The sequence below is a fragment of the Cyprinus carpio genome, chromosome B16 (assembly GCF_018340385.1).
Source record: "Cyprinus carpio isolate SPL01 chromosome B16, ASM1834038v1, whole genome shotgun sequence".
Taxonomy (NCBI): domain Eukaryota; kingdom Metazoa; phylum Chordata; class Actinopteri; order Cypriniformes; family Cyprinidae; genus Cyprinus; species Cyprinus carpio.
Window position 1 is genome coordinate 22,701,523 of NC_056612.1, and position 22,645 is coordinate 22,724,167.

General features: G+C 35.0%; 2 protein-coding genes across 2 annotated transcripts in view; both read right to left on the reverse strand.

Annotated features, from left to right (window-relative positions):
- Window positions 1-4,942, reverse strand: part of LOC109103108 (CKLF-like MARVEL transmembrane domain-containing protein 6) — a 6,500-nt gene extending 1,558 nt beyond the window's left edge. The window contains exons 1-4 of the mRNA XM_019116445.2: window positions 4,794-4,942; window positions 4,364-4,513; window positions 362-538; window positions 23-121 (exon numbers count right to left, since the gene is read on the reverse strand). Coding sequence (XP_018971990.1) covers window positions 23-121; window positions 362-538; window positions 4,364-4,486 — 399 coding nt within the window. The 5' untranslated portion in view covers window positions 4,487-4,513; window positions 4,794-4,942. The remainder of the gene's footprint in view (window positions 1-22; window positions 122-361; window positions 539-4,363; window positions 4,514-4,793) is intronic.
- A 13,519-nt stretch (window positions 4,943-18,461) lies between these two features.
- Window positions 18,462-22,642, reverse strand: LOC109104892 (CKLF-like MARVEL transmembrane domain-containing protein 7). The gene is made up of 5 exons (XM_019118209.2): window positions 22,365-22,642; window positions 20,050-20,220; window positions 19,820-19,918; window positions 19,526-19,607; window positions 18,462-18,877 (listed from the first exon to the last, which is right to left on the reverse strand). Exons 1-5 carry the CDS (start codon window positions 22,485-22,487, stop codon window positions 18,864-18,866), a joined length of 489 nt encoding a protein of 162 aa, XP_018973754.1. The 5' UTR covers window positions 22,488-22,642; the 3' UTR covers window positions 18,462-18,863.
- Window positions 22,643-22,645: the final 3 nt, after the last annotated feature.

A 22,645-nucleotide genomic window follows, 5' to 3' on the forward strand; every position in this document is an offset into this window, starting at 1 on the left:
CACAAATCTTGCGTCATCATACCACTGCGCCCTGCTCCAGACCCGTTTGACCACTGTCTGCCGCAAACACAATGCTAGCAAGGAGAAACAGGATTGCCATGGCTGATGTGTATCCAAAATCCTATGGAAAAATTCAAAGAAGTTGTTTAACTATACACTGGATAAAATTGTATCCTCTATAATAAGTGATTCTGACTGGTCAGGAGCGGTCAAACATTTTTGTATAAAACAAAATGTATAACAAAACAATTCATTAATATAATATTCTAAAGTTTTTATTATATTTAACATTTTTACATTGTAATATTGACAAAAATTAAATAATGATATTGCATTATTATTAATAGTGTTTTTGACTTACCAGAGTAGGCCAGCAGTTAATCCCAACTCTCTGGTGCAACGGTGTGGCCAGGAGGATGAGGAGCAACAGTGTGAAGAGCAAGGCTGTGCAACTTACAAATTCAAAAAAGTAGAGTGGTCCACATTGTGAACAGCTGGACACCACCTCCTCCATCACAAAAGCCACAAAGGAAAAGAGCTGAGGGGACAAAAATGAAATCCAAGTGGATTCATTAACCACCAGGTGGCAGTATCGGCTTATTTTTCCATTTCAATAACTCTATCCTGTATACAAGGCAATGTGAATGATTTGGCTGTTTTATATTTGCCTAACTGACAAAATATTGCATATTGTTAACACTCTATTAGAGGACATGCATCCTTAGTCACAATTCGAAACCGAGAGAAAACCAGGTGTGATGTAAACGCATCAGCATCAGGTAGGGGATTCCCAACAGTGAGAATAAGCTATTTACCCAGGAGGACATTCACTCCGCAAAGTGAGCTCTGTGTTTTAGTCACATGTACACTTTTAAAAGGTCTCCAGTCCAAAGGTTAAATTTTCACTGTTACATCAATTCCAGGAGACTTTCCACTCAGTTTCCCTTTAGCGAACTGAAACTGGCAAAAAAAAATGAGACTGTAAATGATGTAGTCATGCTAGTAAGTTACTCAAATGTACTGTAAAGAGAAGTCCCTCAAAATAACTTTCAGCATTGTTTGTTTAACATCTCTGCTGTTAAAACTCTGGGGTTGGTATTGAAATGATTTCTTTAAACCATTAATAAAAGGCATAGCAATATGTTTAGAGTTTTAATACAGTTTGCGAATATAAAATATACATTCATAAATCAATATGACAAAGGGGAAGAGAGTATAGAAATTAATAATAAAACAGATTTTATTTTTTATTTAATATTTTTATATTTTATAACAAATAGCTGGGATTTGACATTCAACTGGTAAAAAGAGAACAGATTCTGGGCATAATGGGAAAATCTGTACAACTGGTAGTAAGGAGGAAGAGGAAATCCTAACAGCGTGCTCATTTATACAAAAACGAATGTCATAAGAAGCAACGTCAAAACGACAAAGTCAGACTAGCCCACATGTCTGACTCATAACGTCTGTTTTGAGCTTTGACAGCCCTGACTGCTAGGAAGGAACAGGGTAGGTTCACATGCAATTGTTATTGTCGCTTAAGAAGCAGAACCTTATCGCTACCACACAGAATCCATTCGAAATCCTCCATACAAACAAGCCGGATAGAACACAGCTGCTGTTCACCACCCAAAAAGGGGCTTATTTTAGACATTTATGAAATGACCTAAAATGTAACCAAGCATGCTGAAACCACAAAGAAACAATTTCAGTCTGAAACTGAAACGAACAAAACTTCATTCCTGGAAACATGCATAAAAATGTAGTTAAAGTGCTAAAATCGATCAGCATTTTTGAATAGACCGTCCACTGCGGAATCAAAGCATTTCTTCACAGTACAGTCACTTGACTGTGGCCAGCCGACTCTGTTCTGATGAATACATTGTGGGTAGACTGATTTCCTAAACAAAACCAGAGTAAAAAAAAAAAAAAAAAAAAAAAAAAGCTGTCTTACAAACTCAAGAAACTCTGAAAACAGTTTGCTTAAAAATACACAGAATATCAAGCGTCAAGAACTAAGAAAGAAATCATTGACCTTTTTAAAATTGAAACCAAGCAGCTGCAAATTCCCACTGGTACATGACTAAAACTGTACACTGCACTGGGTTTATGTAGCACAAAAAAATACGCTATGGTTTGTGGGCGATAGTTTGATAAAGTGGTTTGGAGGTAGATGAGGAAAGATAATCTTCTCACTGAAGGGCCTCTAAGAACCAGCCTTCAGCAACTGATCTAGATGAGGTTTCATCTGGAAAGTACCAAGGTGTTCCAGTGTTGTCTTGTCAGTGGCTTAGTGGAAAAGGAAATTAAAAAGTAGGGGAATTTCAAGGGCATCCAGAAGACACCAGTTAATAAACAATCATAATCATAACATATATAATATAACATACTGTTCAGTGTCATGAGAACAGCACTTGGGTACATGAACAAAAAACTCCAGTGGCAATTTCCCTGAATACACAACAGGAGAAACACTTGATAAAGTCTAATTTCCTGAAAAGCATGAGACCAGGCCCTGGACTGTAAGGGCAATTACTTACAAAGAGTATATTTGTCTCAATGTTGACCTCTATGTGGTAATTATAGGCTAAATTTAATGTTTTCTGAAGCGTACTTCCCTGTACGTAAAGATTCTTGCTTTTAGTATTCGATTTGAATGTCATAATTTAAGACCTGACTCACCACAACATACTGTGAAAGTTAAGAATGAGATGGTAATTGAATTTAGCATCTGCTCTCTAACTGCATTACCAGTTTAAAGGCAGACAGTCATTTCTTACACCTGATATCACTTAGTTTGTCACATGCAAGCAGACAACGCCCTTTGGTCTTTCCAGCTGTGACCTTGCAAATTCAAACCCTTAAAATAGTGACAACCAATTAATAACACCCTGAGAAGAATTGATGCTAAAAGATAAAGATCAAGAGTATAAAATGTGTACAGAAGAGTCTGGAAATTTCAGAAAATTACATTGAAAATCAGAGACTCAATCTAATTTAGCTCAGAAAATAAACTAAAAGAATTTTAGATTTTGTTTTAAAACAAAGAAATGCTACGAATTAAAAAGCATAAGTAAAAAAAGTGGATTCTGCACCATTTCTTGATCATCCTTCAAATTAAATGCTCAGATTTCTTGCTTTCAATAAAGCACATATACATTTCTCATACCTTTTAAAATAGAGCATCAGGTTTTGCACAAACCTGTTGAGCCCATACCAGTACTTGGGTTTAAAAGGATATGGTGTAATGCTTATTGTGTGCTAAGTAACAAACACTTCAATGAATGAATGATGGTGAACAAGGACCTCGCCTCCACTGCATGTCTTTGCAAAGCATAAGAAATATCTACTAAATAGCCACTTGAACAGTTGTATCCCTTAGTGAACCAAGATGCATGCATGTTCTGCTTCGTCATAAATTATAGAAGTCAGTTTGACACATAAGGAAGATGCCAAGTAAATGGAGGGAATTTCTAACTTCAACTCAGACAAAGTCCAACTGTCTCAACTGCTGTACAAAAAGCCCCATGAGCAACAACCAAGCAGCACATGACTGCAATGCTGAAATGGCCACGCTTGTTTAGAAAATAAGCTTGTCATTCTTAGATGCTGGAAAAAAAAAGTTGCCATTCCTCACTCGCACCCAAGGACTTGTTAAACACCATTTGCATCATCAAAGATGTGTGAGACAGGGCAATGGATTCATTCAGCAGAATCTTTCATTAGCATGTAATAGAAAGTATTCAAGTATTCAAGATTTTCATTCGTCACATACACGATTATATAGAGAACATATAACCAGCAGTGAAATGTGAGTCAGGTCCGCTCCATGGACAGTGCAATTATTAAAGAATACAACACAGAGGAAAATATACATAAATATAGGTATGAAAGAATTAAATAAAAGTAAACAAAAAATATAAGAATAAAATATGAAAAAAAATTACCCCAGTATTCTTATGAACACTATCAGTAGTCATATTTTAGCCCCACCTTTTAAAAGTTAATAACTGCCAGCGTTCTTGTTTACTATTATCAAAAAAACACCTAAATCGCAAAAAAATCCAATAATTCTAGCTTAACATGAATTGTGTTTTGAACTGTCTTTAAACCGTATTAACCACTTATTCACTATAATAACCTCTTAATTCATACCATGTCCCAATGTACTTACGTCTGAAGGGTTAAAAAAGTATTTTACATTAGGCTACTATAAAGGAAAGTGCATATATAGCTATATTGGAATATTTAAAAGAGATCTCGTATAAATTATGATCACAGTATACATGTAAACATGTGGTCACATTTGCGTCCAGCGTGGAAACACTGTTTTCAGACAAAACATGAAAAACATGCTGCTTACCACTTCAATCACTTTTACCGCGAATCTAACTTTGTCCAGGTTCTCTGAAGGCACGATGATCCATTTTTTGGATTTGGGCTCCTGCGTTGTTGTGGCGTTGTACACCGAGTCCGCGGTGGCCATACTGTAGCCTATATAATGTAGCTAAATCTGAAAACGAGAAGTAACGTTATATAAAACAGTTTAGCGATATAAGCGTTTATAAATAAGCAAAGATATGGATACGTGATACTGTAAAGGAAAGAAAGTAACGACGCGTCGATAGCTGGTGTTCACGCAGAAAAAAAGCGAAAGTAAACCAGTCAAAGTCAAGTCTAACTAAGCTAACAGAATTGATCAACACAGAACGATCGATACAAACACACTGCAAAGCGTAATGCAATCGATTATGTGTGATAACAATATTGATAAACATTTAAGCGTAGAATACCTCGGGTGGTTGTTTTAATGTGCTCTGTTTATGCCGTTCACGCGTCCTTTGTGTAACCAACTTGTGTGAGAAAGGACTTGTATACAACTTCCGCACTCCCCTCGGTTTTCTAGGAAGGACTTCCTACGGAGGTTTCTGAAGTGGGTGTTTTTGGGATTTTTGTTTCGGCGATTGTTACCTCTCAACGTTTGTAAGAGATTTCAACTATGTTTTATATAACTGTCTTGGAAACGTTTTTTTCCCATGCGCGCATAAGGTTACATTTATTTATAGCTACTTCTGCTGCCTTTTATGTAGATTTTATCACTTTGGTCATTTGAGTCTTAAACTTTGAACATTTAATCAAATATTAATTATGATCTAAACAAAAAAATAAATAATCAAACAATTTCAATGTTTATTGTTTGAAAAAAATATAATTAGTGCTGTCAAACGATTAATCGCGATTAATCGCCTCCAAAATAAAAGTTTTTGTTTACATAATATATGTGTGTGTAGGCCCTACTGTGTATATTTATTATGTATATATAAAAACACACACATGCATGTATATATTTAAGAAAAATATGTTATGTTTATGCAGTTAAAATATTTATATATAATATTAATTATATTAATACAAATATATACATGGAAATATTTTTGAAATATATACTGTGTGTGTTTGTATTTATGTATACATAATAAATATACACAGTATACACACATATATTATGTAAACAAAAACTTTTATTTTGGATGTGATTAATCGCGATTAATCGTTTGACAGCATTTATTATACATAAAATAATAATAATAAAAGATTTCATATGACTCTCCATCAGTTGTAGGCATTTTCACTGCTTCAAATAATTTTGTCCTTAATAAAGTTTTACTAAAACTTAGTAAAAGCTGCAGTACATGCTTACCTGAGGCAATAGAGCATGCCTGAGACCCTCACACTGTACCACAAAACCAGTCATGAGGGTCAGTTTTTATAAAAAATAAATAAATAAATAAATAAAAAACAATTTTTAATTATACATCAAAGCTGAATAAATAAGCTTTCCATTGATGTATGGCTTGTTAAGATAGGACAATATTTGGCTCAGATACAACTATTTGAATATCTGGAATCTGAGGGTGCAAAAAATAAATAAATAAATACATATTGAAACAATTGCCTTTAAAGCTGTCCAAATTAAGTCAGCAATGCATATTTCTAATTAAAAATTACATTTTGATATTTTAAAGTAGGAAATTTACAAAATATCTTCATGGAACATGTTTTTTACTTAATATCCTAATGACTTTCAGCATTAAAAGAAAAATTGATAATTTTGATCCATACAATGTATTCTTGGATATTGCTACAAATATACCCCTGTTACTTATGACTGGTTTTGTGCTCCAGGGTGACATATGTGATGTGTGAACAAAATCACAAAAAAAGAAAAAAGTTGTATTTTATTGTGCAACAATTTCAATCAAGCTGTAATTTTATCAAATTATTTGAAAAATGTGAGAATATTATTCCAATGTTTGTAGTGAGGATGCATAAAATGCTGGCTATAAAAACAGCCTTTGAAAAACAAGGGATTCTGACATTTCACATCATGCATGTGGTCTTTGCTGTAATTTTAATAATTTAATAACATTATTTAATAATAACTGTATATATAAAAAAGATTTTACTTAGAAAATGCTTGGCACTGGAGTTTGGAAGATGATGTTGATAAGCAGCTAATGAGAAAGCTTGTGCTTTTAATTCCCATCTTTACCAATGGCTGTTTATACTCTGGGTCTTTATCCATCAGTTTTCTCTACTCTTTAATGATTTTGATTAGATCTCTATATAGGTCTTAACCTTTCTGTATAATGAAATCAACTTTTGTAAAGACAGATGTGAACTGACTAGAGTTTGAATCCTCCAACGTTTCATACTGAAGTTCATTTTACAAAATAAGTGATAAACGGTACAAAGAGCAATGAACTTTATTGTTAGCTATGCGTAGGCCTGAATATCCTCATAAACTTTGCATAGATACACATACACTACACTTGGCTAGAATCCAAAAACAATAATTCTAAATATCCAGACTACAAACCTACTGTTAGAGTTGATCCTATGAGAAAGGCAATAGGGTTTTTTCATGCACATTGTGTCTTAGCACACACACACACCTGTAATAACTGTTTGGAGTCAATAATAAATGCCAATGTACACACCAGGGACATGCAGAGAGTTCCTCAGGGGCAGGCACTCAAATGTAAAATAGGGGAAATGTAATATATAGACTCACCGGCCACTTTTTACACCTATTCAATTGCTTGGTAACACAAATTGCTAATCAGCCAATCACATGGCAGCAACTCAGTGCATTTAGGCATCTAGATGTGGTGAAGACGACTTGAAGTTCAAACCGAACATCAGAATGGGGAAGAAAGGGGATTTAAGTGACTTTGAACATGGAATGGTTGTTGGTGCCAGACAGGCTGGTCTGAGTATTTCAAAAACTGCTGATGTACTGGGATTTTCAGGCACAACCATCTCTAGGGTTTACAGAAAATGGTCTGAAAAAGAGAAAATATCCAGTGAGCAGTTGTGTGGACGAAAATGCCTTGTTGATGTCAGAGGTCAGAGGAGAATGGGCAGACTGGTTAGAGATGATAGAAAGGCAACAGTAACTCAAATAACCACTCGTTACAACCAAGGTATGCAGTATACCATCTCTAAACGCACAACATGTCGAACCCTGAAGCAGATGGGCTACAGCAGCAGAAGACCACACCAGGTGCTTCAATGTTGTCAGTTAAGAACAGGAAACTGAGACTACAATTCGCACAGGCTCACCAAAATTGGACAATAGAAGACTGGAAAAACGTTGCCTGGTCTGATGACTCTCCATTTCTAGATAGATAGATAGATAGATAGATAGATAGATAGATATAGATATATTGGTCAAAAGTTCTATACATTAGGCTACTATTTTATATTTTTGCAAGAAGTCATTTATGGTCATTAAGCCTATATTTACTTGATCAAAATTTACTTTAAAATACATTTTATGAAAGGCTGATTTATTATTAATGTTGGAAACCTGTGATACTTAAACATAAAAATTTGATTAATAAAAAATATAAAATCAAAATTAACAAAATAAAAAACTACCCTAACAAAAAACAATACTGTTCAAAAGTTTGAGGTCAGAATTTTTTTTTTTTTTTTTTTTTTAAGAAATGAGTTCTTAATTAAGCAAGGATTTGTTAAATTGCTAGAACCTGTGGTAGTAAAGATTGATGTTGTTAGAAAACATCTCTATTTGAATAAATGCTGTTCTTTTAACTTTTTATTTATCAATGAACCCCCCAAAAGTATCACAGCTAAAATAATATATATAGCTAAAATATATATATATATATATATATATATATATATATATATATATATATATATATATATATATATATATATATAGAAGCAGCACCAATCTTTCCAATACTGATAATAAAACAGCATATTAGAATGATTTCTTAAGGATCATGTGACACTGAAGACTTATGCTGTAAATTCAGCTTTGCATCACAGAAATAAATGATATTTTAAAAGTATATTAAAATAGAAAAACATTATTTTAAATTGCAATAATATTTCACAATATTACACTTTTTGATCAAATAAATGCAGGCTTGATTAGCAAAAGACAGTTTCATAATGGTGAATGATTATAAAAAATGGTAATATAATAAAGTCCTTTCATGTCACCATTTCGCCAGCCTACACATCACGTGACATAACAGGCCTATAGGTGGCACTTGGGCTTCATTAACTAATGTTAGTTTCATGAAGCATACCATACATAAATATAAGTGAATTCATTATTGATTACCATTATTGCGACTTTTGGCGCTGCACGGTTTTGTGAAATCTGAACGTCTTGTGCCAGATCATGATTGGGTAGTGTATTGGGTAGTATAGTGACAAATGGGCATTGATGAATTTTTGTAATATTCTAAAAATATTTAAATCGACACACTATGATTACTGATGAAAAAAAGTTTAATTAAAATATTGTTTAGTTTATGTTTTCCTTCCGGCGACCTACTCACTGAAAGAAGGTTTCCGATCAGACTGTGGAATATCAGTCAGTCAAGCAAAAACGTACGCAAGCATAACAACGCCTCAGATTGACAGATATGTAAAAAAAAAAAAAAAAATGGAATTTTCCGACTTTTGAGCGATAAATTATTGTTTTGTACACATTGTCATGTTAATTATAATTCAAATTTATTTTGTTTTTATTGACCACAATATCATTGCTATTTGTCTGAGAGGGGCAATTTTGAATAATTTTGAAAAATTGAAAATTATTTACACTTTAAATCAAATTTAAAATGCACCATGCACGTGCTTGGTACACACAGACTCTCACACTCTTATCTTATTAAACTAAACCATCAATAAAAAGAACTTCTGCATCTGAACTACCGCAATAATGCACACACCCTTCAAAACAATTAGTCTATTTTAAGGAATTATTATGCAAATTATTGTTTTTTTTCTATTTGTTTTATTTCACTATTGTCCATTTACATGTTTTGTTGTATTATATTTTATACAAATTTTGTCATTGTAAAAAATTTGAAAAAGTTAAGACTACCTGATTACATACAGAGCGTTTTGTTTGTCACTTAGCAGGACAGACTTTGGTAAAGAACAAAGCATTAGTATGAGTGAGTATTCTGTGTTAACTGAAATTAATTTTACAAATGAATCCTGCCAAACTTTTCCCAGGACACTGTCTGAGGAAATAGTGATTAAGTTTTACAGATGTTACTGGCTCTTTAATCTTGGAATAACAAACATTCAGTTGAACTGGGATCTGGTTTCGAAATCCTCCTTTAAGAAAGCTACATTCTTTCTTTTGCAATACTTCATGACCACGCTGAAGTATGAAGGCATATAGGACCTGCAGCACCACCTCCAGAGGTCGCCACCAGAGGTCAGTCAATTCCAGCTTCACTGACTTACGGGAGTTTTATTTAAGATGCTCCAAGTTTTGTGGTTTTTGAAAATTATTTGAAAATTTTTATTTATCAGCAGCTGACAAATTGAACACTTTTAAACTCTCTAAATTACTTGCAATATATTGATTAATCCCCTTAAGTTTAGTTTATGAATTGTTTTTAAATATTTCTGTATTTATCATTTGTAAGTAAGTATTTGTTTGAATAGGCCTATACAATCTTTCAATATATGCTGACTGGAGTCAGTGTGGACGTGTTCGACAATGATAATGCCTATTTGTGATTTGAAGAGAATTAATAAAGACTTCTATATACACACACACACACACAGTGGTGTGAAAAAGTTTTGGCACGCTTCCTGATTTTTTTGCATGTTTGTCACACTTTAATGTTTCAGATCAAACAAATTTAAATATTAGTAAAAGATAACACAAGTAAACACAGCATGCAGTTTTTAGATTAAGGTCTTTATTAATAGAAAACAAAATCCAAACTACATGGCCCTGTGTGAAGAAGTGTTTGCCCCTAAACCTAGTAACTGGTTGGGCCACCCTTAGCAGCATCAACTGCATTCAAGCGTTTGCGGTAACTTGCAATGAGTCTGTTACAGTGCTGTGGAGGAATTTTGGTCCACTCATCTATGCAGAATTGTTGTAATTCAGCCACATCGGAGGGTTTGAGCATGAACCGCTTTAAGGTCATACCACAGCATCTGAATAGGATTCAGGTCAGGACTTTGACTAGGCCACTCCAAAGTCTTCATTTTGTATTTCTTTAGCCATTCAGAGGTGGACTTGCTGTTGTGTTTTGGATCATTGTCCTGCTGCAGAACCCAGGTTCACTTCAGCTTGAGGTCACGAACAGATGGCCGGACATTCTCCTTCAGGATTTTTTGGTAAACAGCAGAATTCATGGTTACATTTATCACAGCAAGTCTTCCAGGTCCTGAAGCAGCAAAACAGCCCCAGACCATCACACTTCCACCACCATATTTTACTGTTGGTATGATGTTCTTTTTCTGAAATGCGGTGTTACTTTTACACTGGATGTAATGGGACACACACCTTCCAAAAAGTTAAACTTTTGTCTCATAAGTCCACAGAGTATTTTCCCAAAAGTCTTGGGGATCATCAAGATGTGTTTCTGGCAAAACTGAGACGAGCCTTTTTGCTCTTTTTGTTCAGCAGCGGTTTTCATCTTGGAACTCTGCCATGCAGACCATTTTTGCCCAGTCTCTTTCTTATGGTGGAGTCATGAACACTGACCTTAACTGAGGCAAGTGAGGCCTGCAGTTCTTTGGATGTTGTTGTGGTGTCTTTTGTGACCTCTTGGATGAGTCGTCGCTGTGCTCTTGGGGTAATTTTGGTCGGCCGGCCACTCCTGGGAAGGTTCTCCACTGTTCCATGTTTTTGCTATTTGTGAATAATGGCTCTCACTGTGGTTCGCTGGAGCCCCTTAGAAATGGCTTTATAACCTTTTCCAGACTGATAGATCTCAATTACTTTCTTTCTCATTTGTTTCAAGCTTTTGATGATCTTTTGGTCTACTTCACTTTGTCAGGTAGGACCTATTTAAGAGATTTCTTGATTGCGAACAGGTGTGGCTATCAGGGCCTGGGTGTGGCTAGAGAAAACTGAACTCAGGTGTGATAAACCACACAGGGCCATGTAGTTTTGGATTTAGTTTTCTCTTAATAATAAAGACCTTAATTTAAAAACTGCATGCTGTGTTTACTTGTGTTATCTTTTACTAATATTTAAATTTGTTTGATGATCTGAAACATTAAAGTGTGACAAACATGCAAAGAAAAAATAAAAATCAGGAAGGGGGCCAACACTTTTTCACACCACTGTGAAAATATATACATATATACTTATACTTTATACTTTGAACTTAGATTTTATTTCAGTTTCACTTTTCACTTTCATTGTAGTTAAAGCTTTAGTGTTTTTTGTTGTGTGTGTTTAGACATATTTATTATTGTGTTGTTGTTGTTTTAATATGGCTATACCGTTTTTATTCATTTTAATATATATTCGTTTTTTAGGTTTTTAGTACATAAAGTTAAACTAAATGAAAAATGATAAATTATGATTAAATTATTATTATTATTATTATTATTTATTATTAAACTACAGCGGAAATAAAATAAGTTTAAGCGTTTTTAATTATTGTTATGTAATTTAATTTAATTTAAAGTAACTAAAACTTTTTTATGTTTTGAGTTTTAGTTTTAATTAATGATAACTTTGCGCGGCACTGAAGCCTGCAACAGACCACAAGAGGGCAGACTCATTCTAACAAGCACGCACGTCAAAATTCACAAAGTGCTGTATAGATTTTTTCTATTTAATTCAACTACATGCCAAAGCATATGTAGGTTATGTTCTGGGATGTATAACATCAAGTTCTCTTATATCTTATTCTCTTACACATCATAGCACTAAACAACAATGGAAAAGTAATATTAAAAAACTAAAACAATAAATGACAAATCAATGAATAAACCAATGAAATGAGTATATGATCATATGATTAAAATGGAATAATAAAAATGATTAAATTATTATAAATGAATGAATGAATGTAAAAGAAAGTAAATAAAAACAGCACAAATGTATGGTTGCTCTCTGGAAGCAAAACACACATAGTTTGCATTTGAGGATCCTTAGACCCTTTATATGTTGCCAACTGCACACTGACATAGGCAGCAAACTGCTTATGTGGGTCACACAGTGGTTGTATTTTCTACCATTACACTTCTGTAAAGTATGACCTACAACTGTTAGAAATGTGGGTCACACAGTGGTTGTATTTTCTACCATTACACTTCTGTAAAGTATGACCTACAACTGTTAGAAATGTATATTTCTTCCTCTATTTTATCCCAACCATTTCCCCCTTTTTCCTGTTTGTTTGGGCGTTTCAGTGTTGTGCTTGTGGACATAAGTGCCATTTACTTTAGCCAGTGGTACAGAGGTTCTTTCACTGGGCTTGCTGTACTCTAAATAGACCATTAATGATGAGTTTAGATGTGCATGAGTCATGTTTCCAAATTAGCTGGAATAAGATGGAATCTGTCTAGGACTGCAGCTCTCTCCATTTCTCTTTAGGTAATGGCTTCGTTTATCCCTAAGGAATTTATTTCCCTTTGAAGGAGTGGATGTCGATCTACCATGGCCTTCATAATAAAATCGATTATATTATCTTTTGTGTGATTATTAATCATTATTAATCAGTATTTAACCTCCTAGATTGTTTGATGATTAAATAAAGTTAGCAGTTGTTATCTATATTAATAAATATAGATAGAATGTGTGTAGTCTTCCATTGTAGCAAGAATGGAATGTGCAACAGTATTCTTTACATGCTGAGATCTATTTTCCTAGTCACAGGACCATGAAAGGAGGCCAGGGTGACCTCCCATCTACGAGAACGGCAAGTTATTAAGACAGCTGTGATATTGATGCATTTGCATAATATATATTAAAGAATCCTGCCTTATTCTGTAATTCTACTCTCCAAAATGAGGACTGCATACTGTGTGTGTAATGAACCATACTGAAAAGATTTTTTCCAGAGCTGGGTAACCTTGAAGTACAGATAAGTGCTCTGGGTGTATATGTGTATTTGCTAGATGAGAAGACTATCCTGAAGCATTTCATCAGTTGCCACCATCCTGATCAGGAATAGGTCTCCAAAGAGCCTGTTATGTCTGACCTCAGATCTCTGTCACCTAAATAATCACTTAGAGATATGCTTGAAGTGCTTACGTCCATATGTGGATATTGTCTAAATATATTTCGGTTTTAGAACCTTTAGTTGCCTTGCCTATAATTACTGGTGTTTTAAACATGTAAGCAATGCGGCCTACGAACTCCATTGCGAGTATTGAAGCTGACTTCTGCTGATGAAACTGCAAACTATTTTCTTCAGTAAATGTTTCTTCAATTGATAGCATTTCTGACTCCTGGTCTTCATTCAACACACCTGGTGCTTGGGTTTTAACTGTAAATTCCCCTACACCTTCCACATTGCAGTATAATTACAACAGCCCATTAGTGATCTAGCACATGTCAGTGTATTTCCCTCTTTCTCTTTTGAAGGCACTTCCCCTGATAGAGGTCAAGGATTTCCTGTAATTGTTGCCCAACAACAACCTCTTGCTGTAACCGTAAGTAGTGAGCATGAGTCACTGTGTGTTAAGTAGTTCTGCAGATAAGATACCTTAAACATTTAAATATGAATGGGTAGCATGATTTTTGCTACATTAAAGCCAGTCTGACTAAACAGTAATAGGATAATAAACAAAAACTTGTCGAGGTCATATTTCATCCCGGAACCAAAAGAAACAAAGATATAAAGGACATGAAGCCTGTTAGGACCATTAAGGGTTGCATTGCATTACAACATCATTTTAATACCACTTTGCTCTTATAATTCTCATTACTGTAATGCATCCAGACATCTCTTTGTATGCATTTGTTTTTAAATCAGCATAAAGAAAATATAACAAATATTATGATGCATAATCAGGTATAAATACAAATTTACATTTTTGTTCATAACTATATTACTGTTCATAACTTTGTTTCATAACTGTTTTGTTTATAGTGTAGTGAGTCTGATGCCCCGCTACTCTGTGAAGTTTAAAGCCCAAAAGAAGTGTTGATTTGCCCGACGTACTATGGCTCAGTAAACTTTTAAAAATATAACATAAAACCCGAAGTAGTGTGGTTTTGTCCAACGTACAGTGACAGTGTAACATTTTTAACAGTTTAGTGTAGTGAAGTGTAAGGCCCAAAGGAGTGTGGCCGTGTCCAGAGAAGTGAACAATTTAGTTCAGAAGCCCAACGTAGTTTGACTGTTTTATTCATTTGCATCCAAAGCACAGGAGCTGTGAATAATTAGACTAACAGTTATCTTAAAGTAACTAGATAAAGTTCAGTCAGTGAAGGAATAAAGCCTATTGAATTGCTGAAGACAATTTAATAAGATTGTGAAAATGGAAGAGTTGATAGTTTAATACATCGCTAAGCACTGCTCAGTAGGAATGTTTGATGGGATAGAGAAGGCAGATGACCCATACGAGTGGGCTATGTCTCAATTCAAAAATTGTCCCAAAAAATTGTATCATTGAGAAATTGTGAGGCTGAAGAGATCATTTTGAAGGAACAGATAGTGAAATTGAGAAAAGAGATTTCCGAAACAGAGAGGGAAACATTTAGATGTTTGTATGAAGGGACAGCTAGACAGTTGGTACATGTCCAATCCAGTTCTGAATATGACGAAAATACCTGCAAGGAAGCCTTTAGTCAATGACATAATTCTTCAGATGATTCTGTGAGGTTCTTCAGATGATTCTGTGAGGTTAACTAGTGCTCTCTCACCGGAAGTTTGTGACAAAAGAGCAGACAAAGGTGCAAGGAGAGATTCTCTACTTAAACTGTGTTCCTGTGGCTCAGTGGTAGAGCATTGCATTAGCAGCCCAAAAGTTTGTGGATTCAATTCCCAGGGAACACATATACTGACAAAACAAATGTATAGCCTGAATGCACTGTAAGTCGCTTTGGATAAAAGTGTCTGCTAAATGCATAAATGTAAATGTAAACTTGCTGGGACTAATTTGGTTAACTTGAGAAAGAAAGCTGAGGTGACAATGCAAATTGGAGAGCATGCTCTAGCATTTGCATCCAGGTTGTGGGAAATGTTCAGCTGTTACAGTGGTTTGCCAAATGCAACTAAACAAAACCTCATGTTTAAGTCTGCATTAATTGCACAGAGTAGTTCACACATGCGAGAAGCCATTGCTATGCATGTAGATGTATGTACCATACAAGTAAATCATTTCCAAAATGACAGCATTTCAATGCAAGAAGTCAAATGAAAGCTTCAGAATCTAGACATCCAGTTGCTGCCTTTGGCAGAAGAGAATGTTCTAGATTATCTAATGGTTTCCATCAGAGACCAAAGAGATTAGAAAGAGTAAATTCAGAAGGTGTTACTCTGTTATGCATGTGGAAAAGCTGGTCACATTGCTAGACATTGTCAAGACAATGAGAGAATGAGAAGCTTTGTCTGTCACGCATGTGGAAAGGATGGACACATAGTAAGGCATTGTTTGGAGAAAGGTAGAAAAGATCAGGAAGTTGTTCGTTTTGCTTGTGGAAGGAGGGGACACAAGGCGAGACAGTGTCACTTCTCAAACAAAATAAAGATGGGCTACTGTGGTTTGCTTAAGAATATAGGCAGTTTAGAAACCCAGTTGGCACTGTTGAAAGGAAATAAGGAAGAAGCCATTCACACCTTGCCAGACACAGCACTGCATGAACAACATGACTGTAGCTCAGTCACAAACAGATGCTGATGTGAACTGGAGCAATTGTTTCATGATAGTATCATATTTTAGGAAAATATGTTTACTATCAAAAGGGGCGTGATTCTTTATAATTTCTGAGAAATGTGATCATGGCATTAATATTTGAATATAATTTATTTGGCATTCTGTGATTAAATTTATATAGCTTTGATGTTTTGAATGTGAAAATATTTTTGTGGAGGAAAGGGGGGGCAACCTCTTCTTTTTTTATCTCGTTTCAGTTATAAGCATCGAGATGTCAGTTTGAAATGTGTACCCTCCTGGAGAAAGATGATCCAGTCATCTGAAGGACAAGGAGGCCAGCAAAACCAGTGAAGCCAGGGGAATTCCAGAAGAAAAAGAACATCAAGAAGGCCAGCGGGGCCAGTGGAGCCAGGGGACTTCCACAAGAGAAAGGTCTTCTTAAAGAACAGAGTGATCATCAGAACCAGAAATCGAGAGCTTTCCAGATGTACAACATTCTTAACTTCAAGCCTAAAAGATCTAGAAACCCCGAGACCCACAATGGCATGGATGAACCTGATAGAACTTCACAAACTGCAAAAACAGCTAGAAGGACTTTTCCAAAGGGACAAACATTTGCTTACTCGAATACAGAACATTGTCTACTGAATGCACACACACATTTGGACAAAGGACGTCCACACTGAGAGAATAGACATAATGCAAGTGACAAAATGAAACCACAAAACACACACACACACACACACACACACACACACACACACTGTGTTGCCTGCTGATTGGTGTTTTTGCTCCCTTGGCTTTTGGCTATGTTTGTACTGTCATAATGTTTAGTACATTTAGAAAATCCATTTTGCTGTTATGGTTCTCAAGTGCTCCTCTCCCAAACCCCCCAAAAATGTTAGTATGTCATTTTGCCAAATTTGAGGAAAGTATCTATGATAAATTTTGCCTAATTGGATGGAGGCATAACCAGCATTCATGAGGTGATGACCCAGTGATGGGTAAGATTTTCCTTTGGCCAGAGGGGGACAACCTAAGGCAGGGCTTCACCACCACTGGGCACCTGCCCAGGAAGGAAGGTGTAATATGTGTAAAAAGGGAGTGGATAAGATGCTTCTTTTGGGCCAAGAGCATCGGAGAGGGGACTGTAAGAAATTATTGTCTGCCTCGACCCAGCTTCTACTCCACAATATGTTTGATCATGCTCATTTCCCAAAATGGCTTAATTATTATAGTGAAGAAGAAAGTCAACAGTTATGTTGTTTGTAGACCATTTGGGATTATCACATCCTGGGATTATCACGTCAGAATTTAATTAACAGACTAAAGATGTTACAGCAGGAGCAACTTCAATTACATGAAGGGTAGTAAACTGAAAATGTATAAAAGGTTTGAACTTAGGATGTTCTGGGTTCATTCAACCCAAGGTACTACATGTATTTTGTCACTGCTATGCTGCAATAAACATCTTCATCAAGATCTTCAATATCCTCATCACATTTCTTACATGTTGTAATTTCCCAAACTTCCTGTCATTTCAAACCTGTATGACTTCATTTTTTTTTTTTTGTGCAACAGAGAAGAAGATATTTTGAAGAATGTTGGTTACATTTTCGGTTCCCTTTGACGTCCATTGTATGATCAGAAAATATAATGGAAGTCAATGGAAACCAAAGCTGTTTGGTTACTAAAATTTTTCAAAGTATCTTCTTTTGTAAGCCACATAAGAAAGCAAGTCATGAGGGTGAGTAAAAGTCTTGTTCTGTCTCAAATTCTGATTTTGAATCAATAAAGAACCTACAAAACATACACAACATCAGGAGACTTTTTCTTTTTATAACAATGTATAAGACAAAACGACTTACATTTTGAAAGCCAAAAATACATTCTTCAAACTTTACAGTTGAAAATCATAATATGCATTTATAGAGATACTGTGAAAAGCAAAACCACACTTCAGCTCTTGTAATAACAGTAATAATACTGTGGGTCAGCAACAATCCTTCATGAACGCCTAATTTCAGCCAAAATATTCTTTGATCACAAGCACTAAATCAAATCTGCATCACACGATATACAGTGGGGAAAATATTTATTTGATCCCCTGCTGATTTTGTAAGTTTGCCCACTTACAAGGAGATGAAGGGGCTGTAATTTTTATGGTAGGTTTATTTTAACGGATAGAGACAGAATATCAACCAAAAATATCCAGAAAAAAAATATATATATATAAAGGTTAGAAATTGATTTGCATTTCAGTGAGTGAAATAAGTATTTGATCCCCTACCAACCAGCAAGAATTCTGGCTCCCACAGATTGTTTACGTGCCAGACCCTTCATTTCTTTGTAAGTGGGCAAACTTACAAAATCAGCAGGGGATCAAATAAATATTTTCCCCACTGTATACTGTCGAATAAATAATGTAAACATTTTTGTGAATAAATGGCCCCTTTTGGTTTCAGACATTATTGATAAATATTAAAACTCCACTCTTAAAATAAACCAGTCTTAATGCTGAAAAATTCTAAGTTTGATCCCAGCCAATTAAGTTCACTGAGGCACTTAAATTTAGAAAAATCCACTCTTGAAGCATAAAGCATCTTCAAAAACAACCGAAAATGTCCCTTTAATGTTCTTAAAGAACTCATCATCTCTCCAGAACAAACTGAGAATTTTTCTTGCTACTTTCATCTGATAAGACAGCGTCTTCCATCCAGTTACACTGCAGCACCTTCAAGAGAGAATTAGCAGGAAATTATGCAATGAATTTCAACAGGTCCATTCTGTTAAAGGAACAGTTCACCCTAATTCATATTTGCTAAAACTCTAATCACCCTCAGGCTATCCAAGATGTAGATGTTGTGTGTTTCTTTATAAGAACAGATTAAGAGAATTTAGCACTACATCACTTGCTCACCAATGGATCCTCTGCAGTGAATGGGTGCCATCAGAATGAGAGTCCATAATACCGATTTCTCCAGTGAAAAGGTCAAGTGCTGTTTAGAACAAAGCAGTCCAAACAGTTCTGAACAATTATGTCGGTGGTTTTTGATGTGAGAAGAAATCAAGAGATGGACTTTTTTACCAGACGTTACATTTCACAAAATGTTAATTGATGGACTGGAGTCGTATGAATTACTGTGATGTTTTATCAGCTGTTTGAACTCTCATTCTGACGGCACCCATTCACTGCAGTGGATCCACTGGTGAGCAAGTGATGTAATGCTACATTTCTCCAAATATGTTGAAATGAACAAATACATATGTCTACATTTTGGATAGCCTGAAGGTGGATATTCATTTTTTATTTTTATTCCTTAAAACTGTTCAGGGCTTTCATATTTTACAAATTACATGATCAAAACATGATCCGACTCACCAGTTGGTTGAGAGCCACATGTGACCTTATAAGAAGTCCATATGCTGATTGCAATAAGAAAAGTAGCTATAAAGCCAAACACCTGTGTTTATTTAAAAACAGACATTAGTGACATTAATAATATTCTATAATCACATATGTTATTACTAAATATGCACTGCCCAATAAATAGAGTGTAATGCAACAGTAAAGATTCACATTTCTTTCCTCAACCCTACACAAGAAGGCTTTGTAAATTTTCCGGCCAATCAGCAGCATGCATTGCACATATTGGAAGCATAAAAAGGCACTCACAGATCCAGCGATCAAAGCCGAGATCCCATGACTTTTCACAGCAACAACTATAGAGGCAATAAAGACCAGGATTCCTCCCACAGCATAATGTAAAAACTCCTGTGAAAGCAAAAAAGAGCTAATTTGAGATGAAAAAGCAGCATAAACTTTCTGAAAGATTAAAAAGAGACCTACTGCCATGATCTTCGGTGAGAAGATGTGTAAGTGAAATGTTAACAGTGCTGACTTACCGTCAATGTCCAGTTGATGCAAGTGATTTTGCTTTGAAGTCGAAACAAATACATGAGGAAGAAGATTAAGAAGACGATGAGAAACCATGCAGTGACCACCTCAAAGTAGCGGTAGCCAGAGTAACTGAACCCCTTACAGTACACACAAAGGAAAGCAATCAGGAGGATCACCTGCAAAAATCAGAGGTAGTAAATTTCATTTAAAGATTCTTGTGCCCTTCACAGGAAATACTAATACTTTTACTTCGACACAAAGAACAAAGTAGCAATGCTTTTGCTCAGTAAAACCTTGGATTTCACCAACTTAGTAAATAAAAAAAAAAAGTACCTGGACAACGAGAAGTGAAGTTTCTGTTCATTTCTTTAGTAATATTATGTTTTTCATATTTTTAATTTAAATGTCTGTTTTTTAAATTAATTTACATTAAATTTTTAAAAATAAAATAATAATTTCATATTTAAGAACTATAAATGTAAAAAAAATTACTTTTTTAAACCGTGATTTTTTTTAAATTAATGACTAAACATTTAATTATTGTCCTATTTCTGCTTCTTAGTGTAATATTATCATTAGAATTCAACAATAAAAATATATGCATGATAAATATTTTTAAAATAATATCAAAACAATAATATTACTCTAGTTTTGAAATCATATTTATTTAGTGCTATATTACCATTAAATACTGTAAAAATATGATGCATTTCCCACTTTGTTGCATAGAAGTGTTAAATAATTAATGCAAATACTAAAAAATCACAGGTTTCTTTTCCTGTGAACACTGGTGTTTCCTGTTGAATCGATTAAGCAGAAATGTGTGAATGGTGAAAAAAAAAATTTCTGTTGTCAAACCATTTATCTTCTATCTGAAATGTTTAATCTTTGGCTTTGGTGGGTGTCATGTTTAGCCCTCTTTGAGCAGAGAGGCCCCACATGTTGCAGTGCAAATCTCTCTAAATCTCTCTCATCACTTCAACTATTTTAGCAGCCGGCTGTTCCTGACCATCCGGGGTGTGTGAGTCTTATCAAATTATCATTGCCTGTCATCACCTACACACACACACACACACACACACACACACCCTAAACCACACTCTGAGCCCAAGTGTTATTTAAGTAGTAATAAAGACTTTATTTTGAGGAGGTCCTCCCTCCTGCGGCAGTACCATGGATCAGTGATGATGTCACATGGTAACGTTCAGTTACTAAATGATTACAATAATCACATACCATGGTATTTAATCCAAAATACTTTAAAGAATTGCATTATTACATGATTCACACCCTTTACAGAACACCATGACACTGTCCAAAAATATATTTTAATATGACACATATTCAAACATAAAAAAAATCATGGCAATAACATCGTACAGTGCATGTTATCATCTTTGTTGGTGAAAATTAGGTTTAGCTTTAACTTCCAGGATACTCTTCACCAATTTTCCTTTAACAGAAATCTATTAGTATATTGTGTTGTTCGAACAAAAGCAAATTATACAGTATTCATGAACAGTTCACTCGAAAGTTCAATCAATCATTCAAACAAATATTCAAACAAAATCTTAAATAACATCAAAATCAACAATAATATTACTAGCTGCTCCGAGTTTTGCTGTAATATTTGCTTTGGCCTAAATTACAGTTTAAGCTTAGCCTAATGCATTTTTCACTTGGGAGTAAAAAGCTGTTGCACAGAAGGTTGAGAAATGTATGCAAACACACGCACACACACACACACAAGTGCCTTTTCCTGTGAACTCTTGTTTGTTTGGGGCGGGTGTTCCTGTAGATCTGATTAAGAAGATAAGTCTAATTGTGATTGTACACCATGGTACTGATTGATTATCAGATTAATTTACTTTTTGGGGTTGTTTTTTAGTGTACATTTAGAATAAAACTTTAAACTAGTTAGCACAAGTTTTCAGATTTATCTCCTAAAGAATAACATGGTAGACTACTGCCCAAAATCATAACATAATGCATGATATAAAGCATGGAAATATCATGTTACAGTACGTTTTAGCATTTTTGTTAGTGAAACGAATGTTTAACTTCTTGGAGACTTTTTTCCAACGTTTCTCCAAAATAAATATGAGACGTGCTGCTGTAAATAAATGCACTGATCCTGCACTGTTAGTGCATAAGCAATGTATTCATGGAAGGTTTAGGAAAGAGTTCCGTTAGTCGGTCAGTGAAGCATCGTGGTGTAAAACAGTCAGTTACCATCTGTCTACGCTACATTAAGGATTCTATGCATTCGTCTACCTTTACTTCATAAAATAAATGTGATGCAAGCATAACTTTCTCTTACCACTTGGCCGATTTTCAGTAATCCTTGAAATGAACGCGCATAACCGATGTTGCAAAATCCTCCATCCGAAGAGGACGTTGTTGTTGTTGTTGTGCTTGTAGTAGTAACGATAGTGTGAGGCATTCTGGTATATACTATTTGAGGAACTTTACAAATAAAATAAGGCAATATTTATGTTAAGCTGCTTACACTGAACCAGTAGCTGGTTCAGGAGAAGCGTCAACTACAACAGGGTGTGACTGTGACCACGGCATATAAAACAGCCTCGTCCACACGGGGGC

Bases quoted from the DNA above. Each gene is read 5' to 3' on its own strand.
- LOC109104892 (XM_019118209.2), bottom strand. From the start codon at position 22,487: ATGCCTCACACTATCGTTACTACTACAAGCACAACAACAACAACAACG. The intron at 20,221-22,364 runs GTAAGAGAAAGT...TGATTTTTGCAG, and splicing joins TACTGAAAATCGGCCAAGTG to GTGATCCTCCTGATTGCTTT. The intron at 19,919-20,049 runs GTAAGTCAGCAC...TTGCTTTCACAG, and splicing joins GCATCAACTGGACATTGACG to GAGTTTTTACATTATGCTGT.